Consider the following 17617-nt stretch of genomic DNA (forward strand, 5'->3'; position numbering starts at 1 on the left):
GTGCAGCAAAGTAATGGATCTTTCATGCAGTGTGACTTCCTCCTGAACCCAGTCATGTGAACCACCTCACCTTTTCCATGGAGAGCGCTTCTCTTCCCACCTGCAAATTCTCTTTCCCCCTCACTTTCTCAAAAATATAGCACAGAACTGTCAAGAGGGAGCAGACCACCACCTTTCAGATCAGAAGTCGAGCTCTAGAAAAGGCCCATGCTGCACGCTTCTAGGAGAGATGTAAAGCTATCACAAATACTTAATCAATGACAGACATTTCAACTATACCTCAGCTAATGATCAGTCTGTAGAGAGGTGTTAAGACTTAGGACATAGGAAATATATCTGAATGAAATCTGGAAATGGTGGTAGAGAAAAATATTAACAAATCAAAAGAAAAATGTTTACTTAGAAGACTGGTTGTGTTGAAAATAAGGCTTCTTTGTGCAACATGTCTGGTTATTAAATACATAACAAAGTACATTTGGTTAGACTTTAGCTACCCTGGAAGTTGAAAGAAATAGATTTTCAGATAAACTCAGGCTTTCAGGCTAATGGATGGCCAGGTATCTCCCCTAAGGGGGTGTTTCAGTTGCTGACTCCTACAATATTTTTTTCCAGCTAATCAAGAGAAGCTGCAACTGTCATCCCTACTGCTGAGGCAAGAGACTGTGGAAGGAAATAAGGTTAAAAGATAGTGTCTGTGTACATGTTAGGGTGGATGTTGCCACTTCAATGCTAGAGCCAGTAACAGAAGCTCCTGTTCCAATACCACAGCTGGGATTTGTGAACAGAAAGGATATTTTCTGCTGAACCATTGTAGCCTTGGCTGGCAGGAAGTGACAAAAACTACCTCACAATGAAGCCTTTTTTATCTTGTTCTTTCCTATTAGCCTTTAAACAGGAACCAATGGAAAAAACACCATTACATGTACTATATTGTGTTTTTTTTCCCAGTGGCTAAAAATTGCAACCAATTGAAAAGTTAAGCCTGAAAGTACACATTCAAATGTGGAGCTGTGGTTATCTAAACCTGTTACTACCGATTAGAGAATACTCGTCTTAGGAGGAAATTAATGCAGCATTCTTACCGAATAAGTTACGGACTGTTTTCCACTGTGAGATATAATGTATTCAGGGGCCACTGACTGCTACTCTTGAACAATGTTTACTTCTTAAATATTTTTTCCCTCGGGAAGAGTATTGTCACATTTTTAAAAAGTTAAAATGGGCTGACATTACTGTGGGCTTCTCTTCCTCAGCTATGCCACACCTGCCATGTTAAAAATGACTTCTATCTTGTGAGTGGCACTCTGCACATCTGTACAGGCAAATCAGATTTAATTAGCCAGGCTTGGATTCCTATTCTTCCTGCTGCCTAAAGAGGAGAAATTCCTTCCCAAAATGTAGGTGTCTGCCTTGGAGATATGTGTAAAAACCAATTCTGCAGAATCCCGTGTTTCAGCAGTGATTATGCAAGCTGGGGATGTTTGCTAGCTTAGCCAAAGAAATGCAGCTGGTAAAAAAGGATGCTGGCAACTACCTGCTCTGCTTTTGGTCTGAAGTAGCCTGGTCAACTATTACAAGGGCAAAGAGATATCACAAGCACTCCCAGAGCCGACAGTGCAGAAGCAATGAAAGCACCAGCTTCCAGATGCTCAGTTAGCCCTTAGTGGGCAAGGAGGTATTAGTGAAGGCAGTCAGATAGCAGTGGCTGACAATGTGATGTCAGGACTTAATACTGAAAAAGTCTAACATAGCGATGGGGAGACATTTTGGTTCCCATGCATTTAGGTGATCTTCTTTAAGTTTAATCATACCATAAAAAAAATATTCTTTGTGCATGTCTGAGTGTTTCCAAACTACAGCTGTATCTCTCTGCTGTTTTCACTACATATATAGACACTATTCAACTATAAAGAGGTTTCAGCTGATGTGTATCCTACAAAAAAACCTTAAAATTGCCATTGAATCTATATCCTAAAAGGCTGAAGTGCATTCTTTCTCATTTAGAAATGCATTTCTATTTAAATAAAATAGAGGTGGATGTTTACAAAGCCCAAGGATTACATGTTTTAACTGTATAAGAATAACATATTTTAATACTGTGAGGAGAAGGGTAACTAAAGCCAGTTTCCTGACAATCCTTTCTCATTTGGGCTGTCTTTTCACAAAGATATAGGGCCAGATTCACTGGTACCCTCTGGCTGTTTTGTGCAGTTCTGCTGACACATAGCAGCCATAAACCTAACTTAACTGGCCAGTTATGGCTGCTCTGTGTCACTGAAGTGTATCTGGGAATCTGGCCCATGATTGGTATAAATCCTTTCAGGAGGAAGCTAATATATGTTTTGTTTTTCTCCTTTTGCAGAAAGATATACGAGGAAGAGTAAGTATATGCCTTTTTCAGATATAAAATAATCTTTTAAATATCTTTAAATTATCTTAAATATGCTTAAAACTGTACATTTGGGAATGTTAAGAACACAAGCATTTTGTTTCAGCATAACCCATAGATTTCTCCAGGACATAAGTGATAAAAGACTTCCAGTTTTAATTTCTATAACTGTCTGGTTTGCTAATTACTACCGCACCAGCTTTGCTGCATCTTGCAAAACTTGTGCTTTGTGAAGCTATTTAATCCGCTTGCCAACCCATTCAGAGCCCTTCATTATCACCTTGTTGTCTATGAAATGGGCTCGGAGAGTTCTGAAGTTCTCCGGAGTGCTTCTCAACAACACAGTGAGGTCTTTGAAATCCAGGCACTCTTAAATAATTTTGTGCAGGCCTTTGTAAACCTGCTCAACGTACATTAGGTTCGCATGTAAAGCTATTTCTAAAGTGACGACCTTTCTGTAGCCCTAAGTGTATAAGAGGTCCATCTTTCCCAGGATATTCCCTCTGACAGTGGCTGGAAGAACATCAGAAGAGAACAAGCGTATAACAACACTTTGCCAGAATACTCACCCAGCCTCCAGTAAGTTGTGGTTAAGGGACTTCTGAGCCAAATGTCACATCTTTGAAAAGCCAAAAAGGAGAGTTAATATCAAGGCTGCAGTTTCTGGACATCCGGCAGGTCAGCATCATTGAAATGCAACAAATCCAGAAGTTACCTGCATGGAGAGGTCAAAGAAAGGGTTAGCTGAACTGAAGAAAATGATTACAATCCCAGACAGAAATGTTAAGAAAGAAAAGAGGAGCGGGTGTGCTTTCTATGGGTAGGAGAGGAACACCTGTAAGGTCAGAGAATTTGTCAAACTGTCAATCAGTCACACATCAAAAATGAGATCAGTGTAAAAATAATCTTGATTCTTAAGTAGACACTGAAGGATTGCGTTTTGAACCTCTAAAGTTAGGGTTTTCAAGCTTCATTCAATGATAAGAAATAGTTTTTTTGTATAGGGTTTCCATAAAGAAGATTCTTGGATACTCCCTTCTCTCAGGGAGCTGGGGCTTTAAGAGGGACACAAATATGTAGAAAATAACCATAAGATCAAGTGAGACAGCAACACACATAGAAATAGCACAAGACTGGCTGCTTTGACTTGCATAACCCTATCAGAAATGAATGCCCAGTTATCTCCTTCAAACAGTTTCTAATAGAGTCTAGGATACAACTTGCTGAGTTTACATGATTCCCTAAGCAGTGGTCTATCGAAACTGGCTCTCGTAAAGCTGCATAAGAGTGCAAGCAGCTAGGTTTAGCTGAGCAGCCCTCCCTGCACTTGGCTATCTCACACAGCGTGGTGGCATTTGTGTCCTCTGAACGGCAGGGCACTCAGAAATGCCATCTCCTGCAATTCAGCTTAGAAGTTGTGGAGTCTCAGCAGCCATTCAGCAGGACTGTGCCTAAAAATCTGGTTAATGTTGACCTAGAAAGCAGAGCATAGCTCACCTCAACCCATCTGTGATGTCACTGGTCCCAGCTCCCTTTACATTCAAGCACGCTAAAGAAAACAGTTACATAAATACCAAACAATGCTGCCCTTTGCTGTCAACTGGATAGGTTAAATCCTGCTTGGATTTACAGCTGTGCAGCCTCAGTGAATTCCCTGGGTTTGCATGAGAATCATACGGCACAGTAAATTATTTCCCCTACATGTTTTGTACTAAAATGTACTTGGCTCACACACAGTAAACCATAAAGCCTGAGTCTTTAAATCGTATTGCAATCTAGGATGCATGTACACAGTTCCAAAACTGCCAAGTGGAATACGACACCAGCCTCAGCCCCGTTATATCATACCGGCTATCATGTTCTCCACTGGAACTACCTGTTAGATAATGAGAGAATGTGAAACTAAATATTGAATCACCTGTCTCTGCATAGCTTGCCACAATGCATTTTTTAAGCAGGTGGGATTCTTTTTGTATTGGAGACCTTACTTTGTTGCGTAGAGGAGAAAAAGGTATGCTGTGAAGCCCACTGCAGTTAAGACAGCTACATGCACTGCAGAGCTACAGTAATAATTTGCAATGAGATTAGTACAGCTACTTCTGGCCTAGAATACTTGCTAAACTCATGATAAGATGGGGTGGCTGAAGTAGCATCGCAAATGAATTATCAACTTAATTTTCTGCACAATAGATGTCATAAGCCGTTACACATCTGTTTCAGTTGTGTGGCAAGGCCACATTCTGCCGGGCTGCTGGGTGTTCTGACGGGGCGTATTAGAAACAGGACTAATCTAGGGAGAGTGGTTATCATCAGATAATCTTGCTGGGGAGAATTAGATGAGTTGAACTTTGTGGCATTTAGTGCCCCCAGGGAGTCATTATCTTATAACAAACCTACTATCTTTCAAACCATATTGCTAGACTGTGTCATGCAGATATGCGAACAGAGGGCTGTTTATCACTTGGGCAGCTGTCCAAAGTGCAACTATATAAAGAGAAGACACTTGAAGATTTTTCCATTCATGAAGCAGCTTTTATAGATTTGCATTCATGGGGCTTTTCAGAGAAAACAATAACAATTTAAGATTTTTTTCATTATTGCTGCCAGAAGCTGAAAGAAGGGAAAATAGCTCTCTATATTTAATGTAGGATACAGGGGAAATGAGGAGTATTGAAATGAGAAGAAATTTTGGGGACATTAAGAAGCTTTAAAAGGCATCTACTGTTAATTTTTTTTCATGCAGAATTTTTACAGATAACGCCTCTGTGAGAGAAATGGTTTAAATATGTAGATGACTCTTCTCAAAGGCATTCAAATTGTTAGTTAATTAGTCAGCAGTAAGGATTGGCTCTTGTTATATGTATATATATATGTAAGTGGGAATGAAAGCCTTTTCCCCCTTCTTTTACTCCTTCTGCTGTACAAAACAATAGATAGCAGCCTGCAAAATAAGTGGATGCTCAATGTTGTTTGCACTTTCCTTCTATATGGTATTATTTCCCTATCTTTCCATGTTCAGAAATCCTTCTTCCTCTAGCATTACCTTGCCTGTACTTAATCTCAGACAACCTTTTTCTCTCCATGATAGCCCTTCCAGGCATGCAAATGGAAAGCTCTGGTCTGCATTACAGTCCTTCACACTACTGCCAATAACTCACTCTCAGTTTCAAAGGGGAGGTCTGTGAGTCACATGCAGTTCACACCAGCACTGGTGGCAGCGCATTTCCCAGTTTGCTCAGGAGAGTGCTGTGATGAGAAGAGACAACAGACCATTCTGTCATTGTGCTGCCAAAAAGAACAAACTGTGCAGAGCTTGCAAAAAGAGATAGGTGCAGGCTGTGAACAGCTGCTTGTTTGGTGGCTCGGCTTTGCAGCATGGGAGAAAAAGATGAAGAAATCTGAGCATTTTAGTAGGGCTAGTTCAAAGCTCCCCGGTAACATTTTTGTTATCCCAGGCAAAAGTACAAAAAAAGCATGTTGGTCCTCATCCTTACAGGTGGCAAAATTCAGTATTGTGCCACAGCAGCAGAACAGCTTCCCCTGGGCAAAGACTAAGCCACAGCCTCAGTAATAGCCAGCCCTGGCCCTAGGCCCATAGGGCTTGGCCATCTGGTGCTACCTGCTCTGTCAAGACAGTACATTTCTATCAGCCACAGGGATGGAAATGAAAATGCATGTGGCTGGTCCTGCCCTCTTTCCCTGTTTTCTTTCAGACTTGGAAGAATTGGCCTGCAAATTGCACAACCTCTTGTCTTAAAACCAGGAGAGCATGAACAAAGCCTGGTTCAGAATGGGTCTGGAGCATAAATTCAGTGGGTTGATAAGCACTTCGCATGGGGGCCAGAGAGCTCAGGTGGCCCTGTTGACCTGAGTCACTCGGGACTTGGTGCCCCGTGAAGCTGCTCTGCTGCCAGTCCTGAGCCAGCAGGGACCAAGCCTGGAGCCACAGAGAGTCCCTGCACCCATGCGGGAAGCTATGATTTTGCTACCATTCCCTGTGTCCATGCTGGAAGCTATGATTTTGCTACCCTCATCCTTCTGCCACTCTAGGCAACTGCCTACTTTGCCTTTGCTTAAGGCGACTTCCAGCAGGTTGCATCAAGCCTAGGTAAACATCCTATATGTTCAGTGTTCCCCGAAACCAAATCCAGTATACTTTGAAAGCTCAGCAATCATTAGATATAACCTGCTGGAACCCAGTAGAGAAATACAGCAGGTAAAAGACAGTAAAACTACTGGGGTCACAGTGGCAAGTTGAGAGGTGTTGTGAGAAGGGATGCAGCAGCACATGGGCATCCCAGTTACTCACAATAAGGAGATGTTGCAATCTTAAGGTTGAGGGGCCAGAGCAGGAGGTTACAGCCACCACTTACACCCCCACTTACATGCATTTCTCAAACTTCCTGTTATTTGTTTTTCCACCTACATCTGCCTTCTTTGGTGTTGTGATATGTAAGTTGTACCATACGCACCCCCTCAGACCGAGTGGGACAATTTCAGAGGTAATGTCTAAGCAATAGTCTGGCAAATTGCTGAAAATACAGAAAACTCAGACCTGTCTCACTGAGGGGGCGAGAGGATGGTTTCATTTACAACTGCCCATGTTTCCTGACAGATGTGTCTTACTTTTGACATAAGTGGTAATTGCATCTCTATGACTCAGTGCAAAGCAGTGCTCTGGTTTTGATATTTTCTGTAGTTGAAAGCTCAACTGAAGAATATAAAAGGCAACAGCTTCAATGACTAGAGAGAAATAATAAGAAGTTTTTGTCTTCAAGGAGTTTCTCCTTATGTGACAATTTCTTTTTGTATAAATTACAGAGGAAAGCCAAATCTAATGGACATGGGATCCCTGATGATCAAACCAGTACAACGGGTGATGAAATATCCCCTGTTACTCTGTGAACTCTTGAATTCAACTCCTGCTTCTCACCCTGACCACAAAGCACTACAAGATGCCCTTTTTGCTATGAAAAACATTAATGTGAACATTAATGAACTTAAAAGGAGGAAAGACTTAGGTAAGAAAAAGGCACAGTAAATTCCTCTCTCTTTGTAGATTTGGGCTGATGATTACAAGAGAGGTTTCAACTCCAGTCATGTTACCAGAGCAGTTTCAGTGGGTGCTGCTTAAGCTGTGCAATAAGCTGGGCTTTAAGAAGGTAAATAGATGCCTTGGTGCTGCATGTCCTCAGCCAACTATGTTATCTCACAGGGGACACAGACTCCATAAAAATGAAAAAGAAGACAGAATCCATGTTATATCCATGTTCATTGTCAGTAATGCAGCTGCAAACACGAATAATAATTAAGACACAATGGTAGCGATTTTTCTTACAGACTTGCCATGTTGAAGCCTTAACTCACTCTTCCAAAGGCAAGGATTGATAACAAGGTTTTCATCGTCTCAGGCATTTTCACACAAGATTACAGCAAGTGACATCAAAGTATCTGGTCTCAAATGGTTTCATATTTGTGTGCCCTACTCTGTGAAAGGCCCTATGAATACAGATTATTAGTGTCATGAAATTCTCTGTCTGCAGTACTGAAGTATAAGAGAAATGATGATGATGAATCGTTTAAAGAAAAGTTCTCCCGACTGAGCATTCACTCCATTAGCAAGAAATCCAAGAGGGTCACCAGCCACCTGAAAATACTGACGGGGGGAGAACCTCAGGTACTTGCTCATCCAATCACACATTTGCATTGACAGTGTTAGTTCTGGTTTTGCACAAAGTTTTTTTTCACAATGTTTTGGAAATAGATTTGGGGTGTTGCTTTTTTTGCATCATCTATAAAGTCATTTTCTGAGTGTCAAAGACAGAAAAGATTGTTGTGATTGAAATAGAGAATAACGTAATGTGTTTTCCACCTTTTCTTTTGCACCTAAGAGTTTCTGAAACATCTTCAACAGAGAGGAAGTGACCAATAGTTTTATGAAACTCATCCTGAGATCAGCTGTTTGTGGATAGACTGGGAATGGTTATTGTTGGTGCTGAGGACATGTTCAATCCATCTTACTCTGCATCATAACATCCAGGTCCTGAATCCACCAAGGAAAATCAGTAGTACTTATCTTCTGATTAGTAAAAGCAATGAGTTTGCCTCTACATGTGTAAGAACCTGTAACTGTCAAAACTACCAGAGGCAAAGAATTCTTTGTGATAAATCTGATGAGTGCCCCAAAATAAAACACTCCTTAATAATTTTGAGGTTGTAATTCAAAACCTGTCAGGATAAACATTTTCAGGAAATCTTAAATCTAAATCTCAAAGAAAATCAATTATAACTGACCTTAAAAATGATATCTGGTGCACCTCATTGCACAAGATAGTTGATTATACAAGGTCACTTGTCTTTCTAGATGTGACCTTTCAAGATTTGTGTTGTTTTTTCCTGTTTTGTTCTTTATCAGTGGTTTCCCCCTTTCTCTGATGCAAACTACCCACATTCATTTTTTTGTTCATTTATTTGTACAGTGGAAATTCTGGTATCTTCTTTGGTTTTCCCACCAAACTCCATGGCAGACTGGAACACTGAAAAGAGTATAAAATCAGAGACAACCATGGAGCTACATTTGATTGAGAGGAGATGTGATTTTTCTTTCTTTCCAAGTCTTTGTTTTCTGCTTGTTTGGATTTTTAAAAATAGTTTTAAGCTTGCAAACTCCATTTGCAAACATTTGCAAGTGACTTTTGAAACAAGATACATCTGTTAAAGATTCATCCCTCCATCCTCTGTAGAGACTGAGAAAGCTCACAATTCACAGCTCTGAGACATGCTGTGACCCTTACAGCAAAACCACTGAAAACCAACTTTGAGATTTCTCATATTCTTCAAGTAAAAAGTAGGCAGATATAAACATATTTTCAGGGATTCTTCGGATAGCATAAAAAAGTAAAACCACTCCATTGATGGTGAGAGTATTAGCTAAAGAGCGGGCGTTGCTCTAGAGGTAACAGCACCACCTACAGCCTGCCTGAGGGAAATCTCCCCATTGTCCACATACATCAGCACTTGGAAAGCGACGCGATGACATGAATAGATGTCTTACATTTTTACTCTTATTTCCCCAAATGGGACAACAATATATAGCAAATGAAGGGTTTACTGATGTAGATGTGCTTATAACTCCCTACTGCCATAAGGCTTGGCAAAAATTAAGATCTCTGTCATGTAGCCCAGTGCCCTCGACTTTTCTTGGATTAAAACTTGAGTAGTTAGTTTTGAGAGAATTAGAGAATCAATCTGTTCTGTCTTCAAAGGGAGGAGTTCAGGGAAGGCTTTAGATTTTTCCAGCAAAGCTCTGGGCATTTCTTTCATTAACGAGATTCCTTTGTGCTGCCAAAGTAATAGTGCAAACATCTATTTTAGGTGAAAGATCAGACTTTTAATAAAGAGGAAAAGCTGTTTCGAAGTTTAGAAAAGACTGTGAAATTTTGCATGAAGAACATTTCATTCTCCTCACAACATCTAGAGGTGGGTACATGCTTTTATGAAATCTGTGGCCACAAACCAGATCCATAACCAGTTTAACACATATTTCTGCCACTGGTTATGCAAAACCAAATTAATAATAAGCAGGCCTGTCTGCATTACAATATGTAGCAAGCAAACTGTGCTTCTGCTGCATTATTGAGTTCATGGCAAAGAAGTTACAAAGCCACATAACATGAATGCATGTTCTGCATTTTTCAATTTAAACAGCAGGCTTTATGGAGACTCCGGGGGTGCAATGCAGAAAAGAAGGTGCTGTCTGGTGGCACAGTTATTACTTTAGATCACAGTACGTAGCCACCATACAGGTCATGCACCTGTGCTGGAGTAGAGCAGCAACTACTTCTCATTAAAAAGTGCAGAACCAAGTTGCAGCCACATGAATTAGTATGTTCTAAAATAGGTACTGGACTGAAGACTCCTTCCTTCATCCTCTTGCTATGTTGAGTTAAGGGATAGCATTAGATTTACAGAGTGATAAAAGTGCTGTAAATGTCTTCACTTTAATCCCCCTCTTGGAAAATGTGGTTTGGCTTGTGACTTACCAACTTTTGCCTCTCATGGATGAGTTCCCAACTTTGCAGAACACACAAGGTCCTTCAAAGCATAAGTTTGCCCAGGCTGGTCTTGAAGTTTGTTTGAGAAGTAAGTAAGATCACCAGCCAGCTGGCCAGGACTTATCAAAAACACACCTTGTTTGGTTCGACAAACAAGGGAAGTCCTGTGCACTCACCCAACAGACTTGTTGACTGTGATGGTGTTGACAGTTCATTATCCAAAGGGATGCACCCTTCATTAACGTTAAAATTCACTATAAGTGAAATGTACCACTTCAGTCCTACTTAATCCTCCAAAATAGGCCTTTGAGGCTGCATGAGTCTTGAGCTGGCTACTTGCTGAAGAGTAACTAACTTCCAGTGGGAAGCTCATTAGTTTCAGGTATACTTTTTTTCAGCTGAACGTTAACAATATTATTCTTAAATAGTTTACATGGAAAATAGAACACAAGAAAATATTATCACAGTAAACACACAATGATTGGAAATTGCACTGATAACCAAATAGATACCAGAGATGGAAAATATTTCTGATTCCATCAATATTATTGCAGTGCCTGCATGAGTGAATGCAGTATATTAAAGAAATCATACTACATTTTCATCTTTGTACCATCTTCTCATAGGATTCCATATATCTAGCTGCACAGAATATAATTGGGCTTCAAGAAATTTTGCAAGATAAAGAAGAAGTCAATGATGGTTCAAATAAACTGAACAACACTGGAAATCTCTGTGGAGGCCTTGTAAGTTTATGCAATATCCAATGTTACACGGCTATCTGTATGTGTGAGAAAAGGTATATGTGGGTAAGACTCCGAACAGAAAAGAGCAAAAAGCCTTAGGAATCCATAGGGAAAGATGGGGGAGGTCGGTTGAGTTTCTATACGAAATGAGATAAAATTCAGTTTGGAGCAGAACTCTGCTTTTGCTAGTTTTGTTACTAACACTCACAGTTTTAGAGTGGGTGTTGTGATCTTTGTTGTACTCATAAACTATTAGCTCCTGGAATCATACACCTATGAAAATTTTTTCAGGTACGTTCCTAGCCTTCATAAAGGGAAAGCTTTTAAAATCTGGATACAGCCCATAAAATTTAAAAATCAATAAAAACATTTATACATAATAGTTTTTCAACTAGTGTCTTACTTTCAGGGCCCAAATGAACTCTAAGCCTGGTTCTACTAAGCTAGAATAAAATGTATCTTCAAAATAGAGCCGGCTGCTTCTTCAAACAACTGCTCAGGCTGGACAAATAAGAGATGGAGCTTTTCTTATACTTTCTTAGGCCTGTAGCGTCCAAACTGTAGCCACTTAATCCTTTCCAACAAACTGAAGAGTGTCTGCCAAAAAACAGAAGGATCTTTGACAGACCTCATCCTCCCAGATAATGACAGAGAAATGAGATTTTGCATTTCTTTTCCTTTGAAGTTCCAGTATTTAAAAAAAATCTCAAAAATTAATCTCAATAATCAAAAGACATTTTCTTTAAAATGAATGAATGTATGAAGTACAGAAAAGCAACTCCTCTATCACTGCAATTGTGACTGCATCCAGTATGGAAGACATCCTCCTTTGTAGAAGCTTCAAAAAAAAAAGCAGAAGAAATTCCACAACAGATAAAATAGAAAAATTTTTTTCCAGAAAAAACCTTTGTACCTGTTACTGGCTTATGACCCAACTGGCCTGAAGGCTCACATACTTTCTAAAAAACATTTTAAATTGTGTTTTTTTAACAGTGGACATTGTTATTAGCCATGTTTATTTTTGCTTATTTTCTATTTATTTCTGTGTCTTGGATTTACAACAGGCTGTTTTATGTATAAGATTAAAAAAAAAAACTTTTGTCCTTACCTTGCATAATGAGCAGATGTTCTCAATGAACAATCCATGGCATTCTTTGCTTCTTTTCCTGAAAAGATGTTATCAATGGAGAACTCAGCAATGGGCCCAGCTTAAGCCATTCTTTCCTTTGTGCAACTGTTAATAATGAATACCTTCATCTCTCCTCCTCTTTTAGGGACAATTTCAGGGCTAAAATCCACAATAGCTTCTTCTCTTCCACAAATCAGGACCAGAGCTTTGAAGAACTTCAGTTTTCTTAATGTATCAAAAATTGTTTTACTAAACACAGCCCAGTTATTCAAGTGGAAATAAAATGGAAACGACCTAGGCAGTGCACAGCAGCTTGGCCTTGGGAGAGCACTTCTGGTGATGTGCTCTCCTCTGTGGTGCATTATGGAGGGGAGAGGGATGCCACTTTTTTATTCTCAGACTCAGCCCAACAACTCATTTCATATAGAAAAACCTAGAGCCTTAACATGACAGAGTGTTTCACTCATCACAAGCTTGTGTTGTATTTGAACAAGTGACCTACAAGAATAAAACTTATTTCATGCAGTATTAATCTGTTGAGACTAATGGAAAGATCTGAGAAAGAGTTTGTTCTTTTACCAGGTGCCTATTTGTTGATTACTGTAGATAAAAAAAAACAGGCATAGCATATTTTAATCAAATCAGGTGATTGTCTGTGTGTTTGCTTAAACAGGACTTGAGTTACAGCTGTTTCCAGAAAAAAAAAAAAAAACACTTTGATATCATTAAAAAGGAAGAATGCCATTTAACAAGACTTCATTGCCTCTAGACTTTATCTTGGCATGGTCCTTGATAATTATGCAAACCCCAGTTTCATTGGAGCATCACACTACGAAGTCAGTGGTTGGCTCAGGCACTAAGAAACATGCTCACCTACCCTCTGGTTTCAGTTCTCATAGTTCACTGGACCACTTCACCGATCCTTGCCTCGGTTTTTCCTCAGTGATAACACACTGATGGCCGTACTGTAGGCTACATGCTCTGAGGGACCATTACTATTATCAGACACTTTTAGCGGCAAAACTGTTGCCTCTCTTTTGCAATGTTATGAAGGAGTTTCCAACTCATGCTAGACCCTGCTTGAGGCTGTCTCTGACAGTAATGCTTTATGAAGTGTTATTAACAGATTGTTGGCTAGGTTGCCATCAGGCTTAACCTGCTACTGTATGAATAAAAAACTGTATGAATGAAATAATATGTAGGTTTGTTTTATACCTTTCCAGATGTTTCAACTGGACAAGCTCATTTTGGCTCCTCTCTCAGCACTACAGGCCTTGTTTCCAGGCCCACAGAAGCTCATCCAGAAGCGCTACGACAAGTTGTTGGACTATAACAGCTACCTTCAGAGGTCAACAGGAGAAGAGCTGGACCTAGCAAAGAAAGACTATGAGGCTCTAAATGCACAGCTAGTGGAAGAACTTCAGATATTCAACAGAGCAGCCAAGAAGATTGTGTTGAACTGCCTGCATTGCTTTCTTACCCTCCTCAGGAACATTATGTGTGCAGCACTTCAGTCAAATTCGGCTGTGGTGGTGCCTGTTCCAGTAAGGACATTAGAAATGGATGTAGCTCTGTGTTTGTCTGTCTGTCTTTTTTCTTTCTGTATGATTCGGCTAGAGACACTTAGAACACATAGCTATAAGTAACCCTGTTTTTTTTCTTTTGTACTGCTGAGCACAAGCAGGCTTTGTTTTTTTATACTTTACAAACTCAGCTCTTAAGCTTTGTCAACCTTCAACTTTTTTTTTTTCTAAGAATGATCCTAATGAAGCTGTTCCAGCTATTGCAGTGATATTAATGGTGAGAACATTACAGTGAAGCAAAAAGGAGGCGTTGCCAACATTTTAGTCTTAATTTCTTCGAGTCTGCCATGAGCAGCCTAGAAAATGCAGGAAGAAAAATTCCAAGAAAGTGCATGAACACTCCTGCTACTGCTAGACCTGTGGAGTCACACAGAAGACTGCAGAGCAGAAGTGGGCTAGGAGAAATCTGATGAAATAATTTCTATGAGAAGCAATTTGCTTTTAAACCCAAGTATTCCACAGAAGCTCCTGCAGACTCTTTAGGCATTAAGGAATAGCTCGGGCTCTACTGGCATTTTTAGAAAGTTCAAATCATTTCACTGATGTAGCCAAAGGTACCAAAGGTGCCTGCCTGAGCTGCAGAGGACATTAGTTCCTCCAGCCAGCTCTTCCTGTGCACTGTGATCATGACGTTAAGATTCATGTTAAGAAATTATTCTTTACCAATTTGTGTGAAAATCACACAGACTTTCAGTTTTGTTGTATTTTTTCCTGGAGAAGCTGAACCCTCTGAGAAACACAGCTGTGAGGCTGCCTCCACAACTGCAAGCCCACTCACCTGAAGTGGAGCCATGTTTAGGTGACTGTGACTGGACAAGACTCTACATATGAAACACCTTGTAGTTAGGTCTTTCTGGAGTATTCCTTTCCACCAGGGGTTGAACACAGCACTTCACAGTCACTTGTAGCTGAAAAAATTAGAAAGCAAGGTCAGGATCAAAACATAGAGCTGCACTGATTAATGGGAAAATGAGCACTTTTCCTGCATGAAGAAATTGCATCCCTATAATTTGAGCATTGTATGTTTTGGAAGCAGTTGTATTGAGCATTGTTTTCAGTGGGGATTTGCCTATAAAATTACCTTTTTTTTTTCTGTTTATATCAGCAAATACATTTGGGGTTAGGTATAGGCTGAAAGCACTTATTTAGTGCCACAGACGGAACTTCAGCTAACCCAACTATCTTTGACCTGGTAGTGGCACACAGTTTCATAAACACACAGCTGTGGGGTAAGTTACTCCAAGCCTTATGGCACATTGGCCACTCTGTGATAACTGCTGGGATGCACATTTGCATCTGAAAGCAGGTGACTCAGTAGCATAAGTACAAGGCTGTTCATTTTCATCATTTCTCATCACTGTTTCATCACTCGTTTTCATTTTAATCACTGTTTCATTTCATCATTTTCAACAGTTTGGAATATTTTTTAATGATTTAAGTTAAATCACTGTGTTCTGTAAATCTAATAGTAATCATTATAAATTTTTTTAAGCAAGGATCTTTCACTTTTCTTTCTGTCTTATGTCTAACACAGCATGGGCTCTGCAGGATATAATAGTAACTTGTCAGATTTCCTGATTCCTAGTGTTCATCCCATTACACCAAATCTGCTGTCTAAAATCTCCTTACCATCTTGTTCATGAGATCTAACCCACCTTTGTGTTTGCAGCTGTCTTCCTCAAGCATCTGTGAAGTGCAGAATCAGTTGATGGAGGAGGTTCACAAGCTGAATTTTGTAAAAGAAAACAGCAGTGCAACCTTTATTGAGAGAAAATTGAGCTTGGAAAAAAAGAAGCCTGTCCCAACTGTGGTTTGTGTCATACTTTTGAATTGTGTATGAAGCATCCTCTTTTGATCACTTTTGAAACAAATCAGTTTTTATGCCACCTAGAGGTTTGTGCTGGGTCCCTTCATTGGGAACCTGAATTGGGTTGTTGGAATGAAGCTTTTCCATTCACCAGTAATTTCTGAAGGTTTTCCACTCTCTTTTCATATTAGTATCTTGAAACTCTACTTGAAATCATCTCTGACAATCCTTAGGTCTTTAAGCACATTAACTGTAAGACTGTACATGCAAAGTTCAATTGCTGCTCTTTTAAAATAGTCTTACTGTGCATCTCAATCTTCTGATTAACAACTTTTTGCTTCTCTTTTTCAGCTATGATCCTTTGTGTATTTCTTTGTGTATATTTATACATACACTTATATATAAAACACATATATACACACACATATATATACATACACCCAGATCAGAAGATGCAGAAAATCCACCAGGAAATCTGTGTGTGCCTAGTTCCCCATCTAATCAGACACTTCCAAAGCTTTTAGGAGTCTAGTTTATAGTAAAATAAAAACTTAGGTGCAGATTTACTGGAGAAACCAAGGAAGCTGTAGGATTCCTTTTAGCATCAGTAAGAAACAGATGCTCTTGCTAGTGTGATGTGTTATGGTCACATTGGTGTGCAGCACCTCCCTCTCTGCCCTTTAAGCAAACTGTGACTGGATGTGGTTTAAGCAGTTAATAGCATCTCGCCCTTATAGAGCAAGGTAATTTCATACAAATAGAAGACCATTCAGAGATTATCGTTTTTTTTATAGTTCTTTAGATAATTCCTTGATCTGTATGTAAAAAAATATAGAGCCTGTGGCCACATGCAGTATACACTAGTTTCTTTTATGCATGCTTGTTTCTCTAGAAATGGCCTCAGAACTATTGCCAGTGAGTATTTTCTTTCTTTTCAGCTCGAAACCCCACATCAGACAGAAGACCACAGATCCAAGCTGTTGTCTACATACAGCACAGAACTGCTGTTTCAAGCTAAGCGCAAATGCAATGCCACACAGGAATTCGATATTGATTTACATGAAGGAGAACTGGTGGCTGTTGTGGAGCAAAAGGACCCCTTCGGAAGTACAAGCAGATGGCTTGTTGATACAGGAAGTAAGTTATTTGCACAAACATCCCAATAACAGCTTTTCTTTGGGCTATTGATTTCTTTTCATTCTGGCCCCATCTGTTTGCCTCTGTCATACTGACAGCTGCATGAAATGGTTGGTTTCGAAATGTTTATTTTTTTCTCTTATTCTGATATCTAGTCCTTAAAGGGTATGTGTATTCCTCCTTCCTGAAGCCTTACAATCCAGCCAAGGTGCAGAAGGACATAGCAGAAAACAGTTTCTGTGATGATGATTTTGATAATATCAGCCTCTTTGTTTCTTCACGGCCCACCACTGATAGCAGCGTAAGAAGTCCAGGACACAGTAAGACTGACAGCAACTCATCTCCTATTAATTTCTGCAAAAATCCAACAATTAAGGGGACAGAGACTGATGGTATTCAGGATATGGATGATCAGCATGTAAGTGTGATATATACTGTGCCTGTCTTTTTGTTTTTCCTATTTCAAATCCAAAATTATACTGCTTAGAATTTAAATGGTTTCCCTTTTACACTGCAGAAGGCTTCCGCTAACCTGTCAGTATGACAAGGGAAGTCCCACAGCTCTCATTATCCTCTGCTATTCTTTGGGTTTCTTAAACAGCTACAAGGTGGGAAAAGATAATCAGAGTTAAACTGTGAATCATAGTTCTGTCTTACAGAAAACACAGCTGCATTAGTCTAGCATACGTACAATGACTCAAGGCTCTCCTATGGAGTGGGGGCCTCAGAAATAGCTAAGTTCTGGGTTTTTCCACTTACCTTTGAGGAGAAA

The 17617-nt window shown here is 39.8% G+C and overlaps 1 protein-coding gene across 1 annotated transcript in view; it reads left to right on the forward strand.

Annotated features, from left to right (window-relative positions):
• The window catches only part of ARHGEF38 (Rho guanine nucleotide exchange factor 38), a 36695-nt gene that overhangs the window by 18373 nt on the left and 705 nt on the right, over nucleotides 1–17617 (forward strand). Inside the window, exons 5-12 of the mRNA XM_067297581.1 lie at nucleotides 2363–2380; nucleotides 7211–7410; nucleotides 7933–8066; nucleotides 9764–9868; nucleotides 11070–11189; nucleotides 13542–13862; nucleotides 16647–16845; nucleotides 17001–17263. Of these exons, the coding sequence (XP_067153682.1) occupies nucleotides 2363–2380; nucleotides 7211–7410; nucleotides 7933–8066; nucleotides 9764–9868; nucleotides 11070–11189; nucleotides 13542–13862; nucleotides 16647–16845; nucleotides 17001–17263 (1360 nt within the window). The remainder of the gene's footprint in view (nucleotides 1–2362; nucleotides 2381–7210; nucleotides 7411–7932; nucleotides 8067–9763; nucleotides 9869–11069; nucleotides 11190–13541; nucleotides 13863–16646; nucleotides 16846–17000; nucleotides 17264–17617) is intronic.

This window comes from Apteryx mantelli, chromosome 5 (genome assembly GCF_036417845.1).
Source record: "Apteryx mantelli isolate bAptMan1 chromosome 5, bAptMan1.hap1, whole genome shotgun sequence".
Taxonomy (NCBI): domain Eukaryota; kingdom Metazoa; phylum Chordata; class Aves; order Apterygiformes; family Apterygidae; genus Apteryx; species Apteryx mantelli.